The 11654-nt window shown below is 40.0% G+C and overlaps 1 protein-coding gene across 1 annotated transcript in view; it reads right to left on the reverse strand.

The window, feature by feature from the left end:
• Positions 1-612: 612 nt before the first annotated feature.
• The window catches only part of LOC109916108 (transmembrane protein 182-like), a 73852-nt gene continuing 62810 nt past the window's right edge, over positions 613-11654 (reverse strand). The window contains exons 5-6 of the mRNA XM_020515819.2: positions 10501-10638; positions 613-1893 (exon numbers count right to left, since the gene is read on the reverse strand). Coding sequence (XP_020371408.2) covers positions 1682-1893; positions 10501-10638 — 350 coding nt within the window. The 3' untranslated portion in view covers positions 613-1681. The remainder of the gene's footprint in view (positions 1894-10500; positions 10639-11654) is intronic.

The following is an 11654-nucleotide window of genomic DNA, read 5'->3' on the forward strand; positions in this document are numbered from 1 at the left end:
AATATTGGTGGAGTTATGAATAGTGAGGGGGATTGTCAGACGATGCAGCACGATATAGATCAGTTGGAGGCATGAGCAGAAAAATGGCAGATGGAGTTTAATCCGGACAAGTGTGAGTTGATGCGTTTTGGAAGGTCAAGTATGGTGGAAATTATACAGTGAATAGCAGAATCCTTTGGAGTACTGATATGCAGAGAGATCTGGGCGTGCAGGTCCACAGATTACTGAAGGTGACTGCGCAGTTAGATGAGGCAATAAAAACGGCCTATGGCATGCTTGCCTTCATTGGAAGGGACATTGGGTATAAGGATAGGCAAGTTATGCTGCAGCTTTATAAAACTTTAGTCAGGCCATACTTTGAATATTATATACAATTCTGGTCACTACACTACCACAACGATGTGGATGCTTTGGAGACGGTACAGAAAAGGTTTACCAGGATGTTGCCTGGTATGGGGGATTTTAGCTGTGAAGAAAGGATTGCTGGACTGGGTTTGTTTTCGCTGGAACAGAGGAAGTTGAGGGGTGACCTGATAGAAGTTTATAAGATTGTAAATGGCATGGATAGAGTGGAAAGTATGAGGCTTTTTCCCCCAAGGTAGAGGGGTCAATTACTAGGGGACGCAGGTTCAATGTGCGAGGGGTTGGGGGGGAAGAGATTAAAAGAGATGTGCAAGGAATGTTTTTCACACCAAGTGTGGTGAGTGCCTGGATTACGATGCCAAAGGAGGTGGGGGAAGCAGACACAATAGCAGCATTCAAGAAGAACCTGGACAAATCCATGAATAGGAAGGGAATAGAGGGATACAGATCCTGCAAGTGAAGACAGTTTTAATATGGAAGGGCAAAATGTGTTGTCACAGGCTTGGAGGGCCGAAGGGCCTATTCCTGTGCTGTATTGTTCTTTGTTCTTTGTATGTTCCCATCTGAGTGATAAGGCTGGCTGTCCCCATCTGATATGACGGAGTAGGCAGCAAATTTTTTTCAGCTATCCAATCAGGTTACTTTGGTTTTTCTCATCAATAGATATTCTAGTTTGTCAGCAGCTAACAAAACTTCACGGTCAGAAGGGCTTTTACTTTTTTAATAATGTTCATAAATTGTTCTGAAATTCTTTCTCGATCACGTGGTCTAGTCATGTTACTGGCTCTATTTGCCCTTCTACCACCATCAGTACTGCTCTAGGGGTCTTCTCACTTCTGTGATCAGAATAGCCAACTCACCACCATGAATCTGAGACCAGAATTGGCTGCAAATAGTTTACGATGTAAACAGTTAGAACAGAATGAAAGACTTGAGTGGTGGTATGGTATAGGAGTTAATGGGTGTTACTGACAATTATGATGTTACTGCCTCAAGTTGCCTTCATATCCCTTTCTGGACGCCTCACACTTCAGCAAAGGTTTTGCCAAAAACTATTTTGTACAGCCAAAGTCACTTCCATGTCAGTTATGGAGATTCGCACTGAGTTTTTTTTTTGTTTTTAACCATTTCACCTCATTTTGTCATAAAAAATTCAAAACTGAAGATGTTGATGAAATTCTAAAGCTACACAAGCAGATTATTCTATTTTTGATATCTTGACAGGATAAAATACAATGATACATTCAGATTTTGTTATTGACTGTGCACTTAAATTTAAATGCACAGCCAATTTACAAGTTAAAATTTGAATTCACATTTAAATGATGTCCTTTTCCTTGTATGGAATATTAAAGAACAACAAGCCTGAAATCAAAGAGAACAATATTCCAACAGGAGCTGCCATGAAAGACCAACCATAACTCACTACTATCTTGGCAATATTTAGAGTTGTACTGCCTTGCTTCATCATTTGAGGTATAGCTGATATCCAGTAGACATACATGACAATAGACACAATGTAAAGAAAACCTAAGGAAAAGAGTGAGGATTAGGTTTAATTCAAAACATTTAATTTTTTGACTTTATTAAATCTTCTTCCACATCAAAACATTTACTCTAATCTTATAAGTGTGTTTTGACCAGATAAATATGAAGCAATTAATGTGGCTAATCTAGTTAACATCTTCGCTGAATATGATTGTTCACGACTAAACCACATTGGTCAAGTTTATAGAATCATAGAATTCCATCGAGTGTACACCGATTCTCAAAAGAGCATCCCAACCCCCTATGGTATCCCTGAAACCCTGCATTTCCCATGGCTAACCCACCTAGCCTGCACATTAAGGGCAATTTAGCAAGGCCAATCCACCCTAACCTACACATCTTTGCACTGGCAGGAAATCAGAGCACCATGAGGTAACCATGCAGACACGGGGAGAATGTGCAAACTCCACACAGTCAGTCGCCCGAAGGTGGAATCAAACCTGGCAGTGTGAGGCAGCAGTGCTAACCACTGAGCTACCATGCCACTTCATATACAGCAAATGAATATTCCACAGAGTTTATTTGGAATATTAGCAAGTTATTTTTTTAAATTATTTCTACAGAACAGGAACTTGCATTGCATAGACTTTCAGAGGCTGATGGAAATCATGCACACACAACCAAAGCTGAAAAGATTAGAAGTGATGAGAACCTTGGAAGAAAAAGCTGATTTTAAGGATGAACTGACAGAGAAAGTGAGATGTATTTATTGAAGTCCAGACTATTGAAGTACAGCCTCAAGGGCTGAAGGCTGAAGACTGATGCTTGACTAAAAAGTAGTTCTTTTTTGTGGGAGTGTTGCTGAGTGTGAAGATTTAACTTCATTCAAGGATAGAAACATTTTGGTCTAGGTCATTCAACCTTTCAAGCTTATTTCACCATTCCAGTAAATCACGAATGATCTATACCACAGCTCCATTAACCCATTTTTTCTGAAACCCTCAACATGTGTACCTTCAAAAATCTATTGATCTCAATTTTGAAAATTTCAGTAGTAGCACTAGAAGATGGTACAGATTAAGGAAGAGGTTTAAACACAAGCATAATAATGTTACAATGGAGGCTTTGGAGGACTGGAGCCAAGGGAGATCAGCAAGAGGGTAAAAAATAATATGCACCCACTGTGGATTAGCATGTCAACAGTATTTTAAAAAGTGTTCATTCATGAGACGTGGGCTTTGCTGGCAGATCATTTGGCAATGATCCCTAATTATCTTTGAGAAGGTGGTAATGAACCTGGCACTCCTAAGGCACAAATGTTATGTAGAAAGAGTCTGCTTCAGTATCTGAGCAATTATGAATGATACTAAACATGGGGTCACCATCAGCAAACGTCTTCACTTCTGACCTTATTATAGGGGTAAAGTCATTGATGTAGGTAATTTTTAAAATAAGGTGCCCCATTTAATACAGAGACAGGAGAATTTATTTTGTCACAGAAGGTCTTTGCAACTCCCAGCTTCAAAACATGATGGAATTTCAATAGTTTTAAAGTCTTCAAATACTTTTAAGGTTGCGGTAGATAGATTTTTGATAAGGGGGTGAAGAGTTACCAGAATCAGGTAGATTGGAAGGTGATCAGATCAACAATGACCTTATTAAATGGCTGAGCAGGCTCAAGAGTCCTACACCTGAACCTAATCCATGTGTCCGTATGAAGCAACTGAAGAAATAAGGTGTAGAAAACCATCCTGAGGAACTCTTGGGACTGAGATGGTTGGCCTCCAAAAACTACAACTATTTTTCTTTTACTGAAAAATATGCTTTAAGTAGCATGTCATGCTTTAAGTGATCCCACCATCAGGTTACATGGCACAATAGGGCTGATATCATGAACATTTCTCTTAAAGGCATACTGTCATGCTGTATCTTACAATGTACTGAGCATGAGATATAACATGATACCTGATATTGCTTGCATACTGTGTGCCTCTATCAGTGAGAATCATGTTTAGTTAGAGTAACGTCTCTTCAAGGAACAGACAGTGGTCACGCAAAGAGGAAAAACCTGCTTTGAAATGTTAATTTAGAATGTGCACCTTAAAGCGTGGTAAAAATTTATCCCTTGGAATTGTGACAGTTGATTAAAATTAATTGAAAAAAGAAAAATTAAGTCAAAAGACGTAACTTATCTCCTCCTACTTGAAAATAATGTACTATCTGTGTTGTGTTTGGATGGAGGAAAGCGGCCTGGGTAAATTTTAATTTCAGAAACTTGATGTTTAAATTACCATGTTTGGAATTTCATTTTCTGGTCAGAGTGAACTTTCAAATATTGTTTTAACACATGAGGGAATCTTTCATTCTGGATGATAAGATGTGCTCATTGTAAATGTACTTTGGCGTGAAAGTATCCAAGTAATAGAGAAATTAGAATTTTGAAAATGCAATTCTCTTTGAACAAAATTATGTGATGGTATGTTTTAAAATCTGAGAAAACTAATAGAGGAATTAAAAACTAGAGTACAATCTAACAAAAGAGGCGGGCTTTTCCTTTGTTAATTGTAACATATTTATTACTGCACAGGAGGAACAGAAGCCGTTGACATAATTACATCCAGCAATTCTCACCCCTTAAACAACTACTAATCAACCCATTCTGCTTGAAGTGAAATGGATGGGTGTTGTTTTATCTTTCAGTGACTGGAAGATACTGAAGGCTTTCACTGATGACTACAAACTTCTGAATCTGTCTGCAGACTTTCAATGTCACAATACAGTGATGGATGAGGCATCCTCAACCCATCCAGCCATTCCCTAACAACACATCTCAGTAGTTGGAGAACTACTATTACAACATCAAATGTATTAAGTATCAGGAGTCTCAAAACCACTAAGCCTGGGTACACTTATTCACGTGGCCTGGCATTCTGAAACATTTAGAGGAAAGAGTTATTCAAAAATTTTAAATGATCCTGGAAAATGATAAAGTGCATGCATACAGTCTTAATGGTTTCAATGCATAAAAATTTGTTAGTGACTTTGAGGGAGTAAATAGAATTTTGTATTTGGATAAATTTACATAGAAATATATCACATATCTAGAATGAGTTATCAAGTAACTTTTAAAAATGTGGATCATCTGAGAGAAAGAACAAACAAAGTATATTCTGCCTGAATCAAACAGAAATGTTTGACTTCTGTTTTAAAATATTACAAGATTATGTTTCATGAACTACAAATCTCCCCATAGCTCTGGAGTTAGACGGGTGGTAACAGTTAAGTTACAAAATTGGATGAGACGAAGTAATTAAGGGTGGAGTCTGGTGGCAGAAGAGAAAAAATTAGAATAATAAGTTGAAACTGTAATTGAGGTTAAAATGCATTTTAGTAAAAAGGAAGTTTAGATAAGAGCACTAAACTGACAGGTTTCTCTTTGTTTGTGTCCTCCTCTTTCATTTTAAGAGAACTGAATTTGATGATCAAGCCACTACTCAAGGAATTGGGACCATACGGGGAGAGATAAGTAAAGCCTCATCAATCATTTGATAAGATTATATGGGAGTCAAGAATGCGTGACATGGTCTTGGGATGCCAATGTAAGTGTGCAAAAGTGAATGTTATCCCCAAGGGAACAAACATGAGGTAAAAGAAAATGCACTGAAGATCAGGTCTCAGACATGTACACCTGCTTGACAAAAGGATTAGTAGCTTGGAAGAGCACAAAAGCATAGTTTAAACAATAAGACACTGATACATAATCCATTGAGAAACCGACTTTTAACCAATGAAAGTAGTATTAGTGAAAGGGAGGTAAAAAAGGTCGAGATAAGGTGTGATTGGCAGAGGGAGTACAACATGGGAAAGTGTGAGGTCATGCACTTTGGTAAGAAGAATAAAAACATGGACTATTTTCTAAATGGGGAGAAAATTCAGAAGTATGAAGTGCAAAGAGACATGGGAGTTCCAGTCCAGGTTTTTCTCAATGTAAACCTGCAGGTTGAGTCAGCAGTTAGGAAGCCAAATGCAACTTTGGTATATATTTTGAGAGGACTTGCGTATAAAAGCAGAGATGTACTTTTGAGGGTCTATAAAGCTCTGGTCAGGCCACATTTGGAGCATTGTGTGCAGTTTTGGACCCCATATCTCAGGAAGGATGTACTGGCCCTGGAGCGGTTTCAGACGAGGTTTACAAAAATGGTCCCAGAAATGAAAAGCTTAACATATGAGGAACGTTTGAGGTCTCTAGGTCTATACTCGATCGAGTTTAGAAGGATGAGGGGGGATCTAACTGAAACTTACAGAATACTGAATGGCCTGGACACATGGATGTGGGTAAGATGTTTCCATTGATAGGAGAGTCTAGGACCCAAGGGCACAGCCTTAGAGTAAAGGAAAGACCTTTTAGAACAGGGATAAGGAGAAACTTCTTCAGCCAGAGAGTGGTGAATCTATGGAATTCATTGCCACAGCAGGCTGTGGAGGCCAGGTCATTGAGTATATTTAAGATGGAGATAGATAGATGCTTGATTCTGAAAGAGATCAAGGGTTTCAGGGAGAAAGCGAGAGAATGGGGTTGAGAAAATTAACAGACTCGATGGGCTGAATGGCCAAATTTCTGCTCCAATGTCTTATGGTCTTATGTCAAAATATTACAGAAATAAAGAAATGTGGACTCTGGGAGGAGTGACAGTGAGCTGGAGTGAAAGGGCCCATCGGATGACATACAAATACCGAATCTTCAGCGGTTGAATGATGAATATACTTCAGTGTTTAAACCAGTGGATCAAATTGTAATGTATTAGGACAGTTAGTGTACGTGAAAGAAAGCCAAGCTAAGGCTTAGGCAGTGTGGGAGTCTGTAGTAAGGATACCTCCAAAAAAGGGGCGGGAATCAAAAGCAAAAGGTAAAGCCTGGTGAATGCACTGTAATTTGTTTGAGCTGTATTGTTTCATAGTATGAAACTGCAGCTAAGGGGGGTACTAACATGTGGAAGTAGTACCACTCAAAGATACAATCATTCACAAAATTGGCAAGGAAGGAAACATATTGAAGAAATATCCTCAAGATGGACATAGATGAAGACAGCTGGAGAAATTTTGATTCCATGTGTGACATTGTTTTAATGTTATTGGGTGAGGTGATCTGTGGATAGAGAACTGGAGAATTTTTAAAAAACACAAATTAAGGAGCATGGATCTGAAATATAGTGAATATAGTAATAGATTAACTGAAAGAAAAAAAATGTAGACAACATTCTGATCGCCTCAGTTGACGAAAAGGAACGTATCCAGATATTAAACAGAGTACTGAGTCAGGTCAGGCAGGCGGAGCTTAAAATTATCCCACAAAAGGTGCAATTGGGAAAGCAGGAATGGGATGTCAAACCAGGAAGGGTGAGAAAACAGTCTCAGCAGAATGAAAGACTGCAACTTTATAAATACCCCATCCACATACCGTGGTGGCGGGGTTAGGCAAATTTTACGATTATTTAATTATTGTCACAACTATAGTAAGAACTAAATTCCTTTTGTATCTCCTGTGATTAGGACAGCGGGAAATATAAGACGAGTAACAGAATTTGATAGGGATAGCAATTAATGCGATGAAGAACAGAAATCAAGTAGTCCTTAGATATAAGGAAGTCTGGGAAATGTCCAAAGGAATATAAACATTGACACTGGAATGTGTTTTAATGGGATGCATTGTGAGATCCCAAGGCCTGATGATTGCTGCGTCCAGCAGCTATTGAAGTCAGGGCAGCATTGAAAACCGTTCCTACGAATACTGAAACATGAGCAATGAGAACAAGCGGACCCTGCCGTCATTGCGGGAAAAAAGTGGATCAAGACCACCAAGGGGGCGCGTGAAATCACCAAGCAATGGAACGTCATCTCTAAAGACATTGGTAAGCAAAAAGAGACTGCTGAAAAGACTTCTACACACACTTTATTTTGGACTAGAACATGGGATTGGAGCATGAAAGCCAACATTCACCCCTGGATAAGAATTATCCTTCACACTCTTGTGATAGTACAGCTGTCAGAAACTATTATGTTGTGTATGCACTCCTGCAGCCTGAGGAGATGTGTAGGGAAATACAAGAAGAGGCATGGCAAAGACAGACCATTACTGATTCAAGATTGCCTGCAAGGAAGTGGAAAAAATAGAAATAAAAAAAAATGAATATCTCCATAGTTTAAGTAGTGTCCCTATGGACACTATCTGGCCATGGGCCAAAAGGGGGGACTGTTACGGCTGCCTATGATTGAGCGGCACAAAATGGCCGACAACTGCCCCTGGCAAGTTCTGCAGAACATGGCTGACAGTAGTTACAGTGCATGGGAAAATACCTCCTTAACATAGTCTCAGCAAGTAGAACAATAGCACGTCTGCATTAAATGAGATAGAGTGTGCAGCTGCAATTGCTTACATAGATAAGAACATTTCACACTAATTAGTTGTTTCTCTTGACTTAATTAATCAATCTGTTACAATATTAAGAGGAGGCTTTAGTTAAGATCCTTCAGCTAATCAGAGATATAGATTCTGAAGTAGTTATAGATCCACTTATGTACAAATATCACTAAAAGCATTAGAGGAAAATATTCAATTCAGTTTCAGGTAGTAGAAATGCACCCCCCCCCCAACCCTGTTCCCAGCCCCACCCCCACCCCTACCCCCAACCTGTTATCATTATAGGGAGGACAGAGATTATCAGACATTGGAATGTGAATTGAATGAACACATTAAGACACAACTCGTTAGCTAAATAATTCTGGCATTAGGTATAACCACATGGCTTCATTGGAACCATTCAAAAATCAATATTCTTTGTAAACCCTATAATGAGAAATTTAAAAGTTCCTGTTCTAATTAATTGACCATTAAACACACGGCAGCAAGCAAATTGCTGATACAGAATGATGTACCATGGATCCAATCACAGTTGGACAACCTAGCTCTATTGACCAATAATATACAGGGACAGGGGATGTACACTGCAGTGTCAGGGAGGGACAAGGAAAATGTATAAAATGAGAATCTAGAGTAGAGTGCATTCGACACAGCCCTGCATGGAGGGTCTCGAGTGCCTCTCCCTGCATGACATTGGTGCTTCCTTGCTTAAACTGACACATGCCTGACCTCTACAGTCTCCTGAAACGTATGTCCCATCTGGGTTCCCCCAGGGATTGTGAAGGATGAGTCTGGGATATTGTCTGTGAAGTGTGAATCGTTGAGGCTGTCAGGCTGTTGCTTGATTAGGCTGTTGCTTGAATAGCCTGTTGCTAGCTTCCCAAACTTAGTACAGGACCACAAAGTATATGGCCATTCTAGAGGGCAGTTGAGAGTTATTTTTTACTCACTCACAGAATGTGGACATCACTCGCTGGTCCAGCATTTTTACTGCCCATCCCTAGATGCCCTCGAGAAAATGATGGTGAAGTGTCTTCTTAAACTGCTGCAGTCCATGTGCTGTAGGTAGACAAGCAATGCCCTTAGGGAGGAAATTCCAGGATTTTGACCCTGTGACACTGAAGGAATGGCAATATACTTCCAAGACCGGATGGTGGTGGCTTGGCGGCTAACATGGAGGTGGTGACGTTTCCATGTATCCCTTGTCCTTCTGGACGGTTGTTGTTGTGGGGTTGGAAGGTACTGTCTAAAAAGACTTGATGAATTTCTGCAGTGCATCTTGTAGATAGTACACACCTACTACTAAGGGCAAGTGTTAAAGGAAGTGAATGTTTGTGGCTGTGGTTCTAATCAAGCAGGTAGCTTTATCCTGGATGGCGTCAAGCTTCTTGAGTGTTGTTGGAGCTACACTCATAAGCAAGTGGGCAGTATTCCATCACACTCCTGACTTGTGCCTTGAAGGCTGTGGACAGTCTTGGAGAGTCAGGAGGTGAGTTACTTGTTGCTGGATTTCTAGCCCCTGAACTATTCTTGTCTAGTTCAGTTTAGTTCCAATGGTAACTCCATGGTTGCTCATAGCAGAGGATTCTATGATGGTGATGAAATTGAATGCTAATTGAATGGATAGATTGTCTCTTATTGGAGATGGTTGTCTTGTACTTGTGCGATGTGAATGCTACTGGTCAGCCCATGCCTAGATGCTGTTTAGGTCTTGTTGCATTTAGGCATGGACTGCTTCAGTATCTGAGTCATTGCAAAGAATACTGAACATTGTTCTCTGATGATCGCACGTCCACATTGCTGAGAGTCTGGAGTCAAATGTGGACCAATCCAGGTAAGGATAACAGACTTTGTTCCTAGATTTCCAGATTTAAGATATTGTATTTAAGTCGTGGCATGTCGCACCAGAACATTACTTCGGGTTTTTAAATTTCTAGACCAGTAATAGTACCTCTCTCAATCTCACCCCCACAATCCACTGCATCTCCCACTAACCCATTCCCCCTAGCCCACCACCACTATCACTTAACGCATTTCCGCATGCTGCATGTAAGTCACAAAGTTCCAAAAAGTCAGATCTTGTTAATAACAACCTTTAGATATTATTCCTGGTTCTATAATCCCCACACAGCCCAAGAAAAGAAATCATACCATCAATGATAACCAAGGGGAAGAAGTGCAATATGGATAGTTCAAGTAAAGTACAACACTAATTAAAAAGCTTCACTTACCAGACAGCAAAAATATGACTCCCACAGTTTTATACCTCTCACGATTGTCACAAAATATGTTAAAAACGATGGCTACAGATCCAATTGAAATACATATCACTGCCAAAAACATGAATGCACTCCACCACTTACGATAAACTAGAAAAAGAGAGTACAAATTGATCACATGTAGCAATTTTATTTCACATGTAAATACAGCTCATCATTCTGAATAAACTGAAAGGATTGATGTAACAACACCGTTGTTGGCAATGGTCTCTACAAATTACCCGAAAATCTAATGAATAGAAAGATTAGTTCACCAATTCTGCAATAGTCTTTTCTTTTACAGTATATGCAGCAGTTTCATACAACACTCCTTTACCTTCCAGAATTATCCTGTCTGAAGAATAATACCTTTGAGAGCCATAGAAAAAGTGTTACACCATGAAACATACTTTTGGAGAGAATATTAACTACAAAAACTGAAGGGTTAAGATCAGATGGAGGAATTAAACAGCTAAAATGGCTGACCCCGGTCTCCAAGCTACAAGGATCACGCCAAAACCAATGCAGGCAGCATCTTAGACACTGGGGTGGCTTTTCAAAGGATTGCCACTCTGCTCCTTTTTTGACATCAAGTGCGATCAGGCATTTCTGAAAGGAGATTCCCATTAGAAATGCAGAACTGGATGTAATTCTGTCAAGTCCCTCGTAGTGCAGTATCGTCAAAAGGTGACAAACAGTGCTCCTATTTTGTTAGCAATAGTCAATCACCCTCTTCTGTGACTTAAGAGGTCTGGCACCATAGTCACCTTGACAGCTCTTGTAAAATGGTAAGCATGTAAAGTGAGAGTTAGGATACCAGGAAGGTCGATGCCAGGTGGGTAGGATGCTTGCCAGATGGGTAGAGTGCCAGGTAGCTAAGGGTAAGACACCAGGGTGTCAGGTAGGTGCAGTGCCAGGATAAGTAGGTTTCCAGGTGGGCAGAATACCAGGCTGCAAGGTGGCAAAGGGGCCAGCTAAATGATGAGTTAGTCGAGGTGGACAGGTCCAGTGATAGAGGAGTTCAGATGGCTCGGGTTGCAGCAGGGCATCAGATCCAGTAGCAGGAGAGGGGGCTCAGTTCTATGGCAAAGAAGGGATGTCAGGCCCTAGGACAATGGAGTTTAATA

The sequence above is a fragment of the Rhincodon typus genome, chromosome 6, assembly GCF_021869965.1.
Source record: "Rhincodon typus isolate 14 chromosome 6, sRhiTyp1.1, whole genome shotgun sequence".
Classification (NCBI taxonomy): domain Eukaryota; kingdom Metazoa; phylum Chordata; class Chondrichthyes; order Orectolobiformes; family Rhincodontidae; genus Rhincodon; species Rhincodon typus.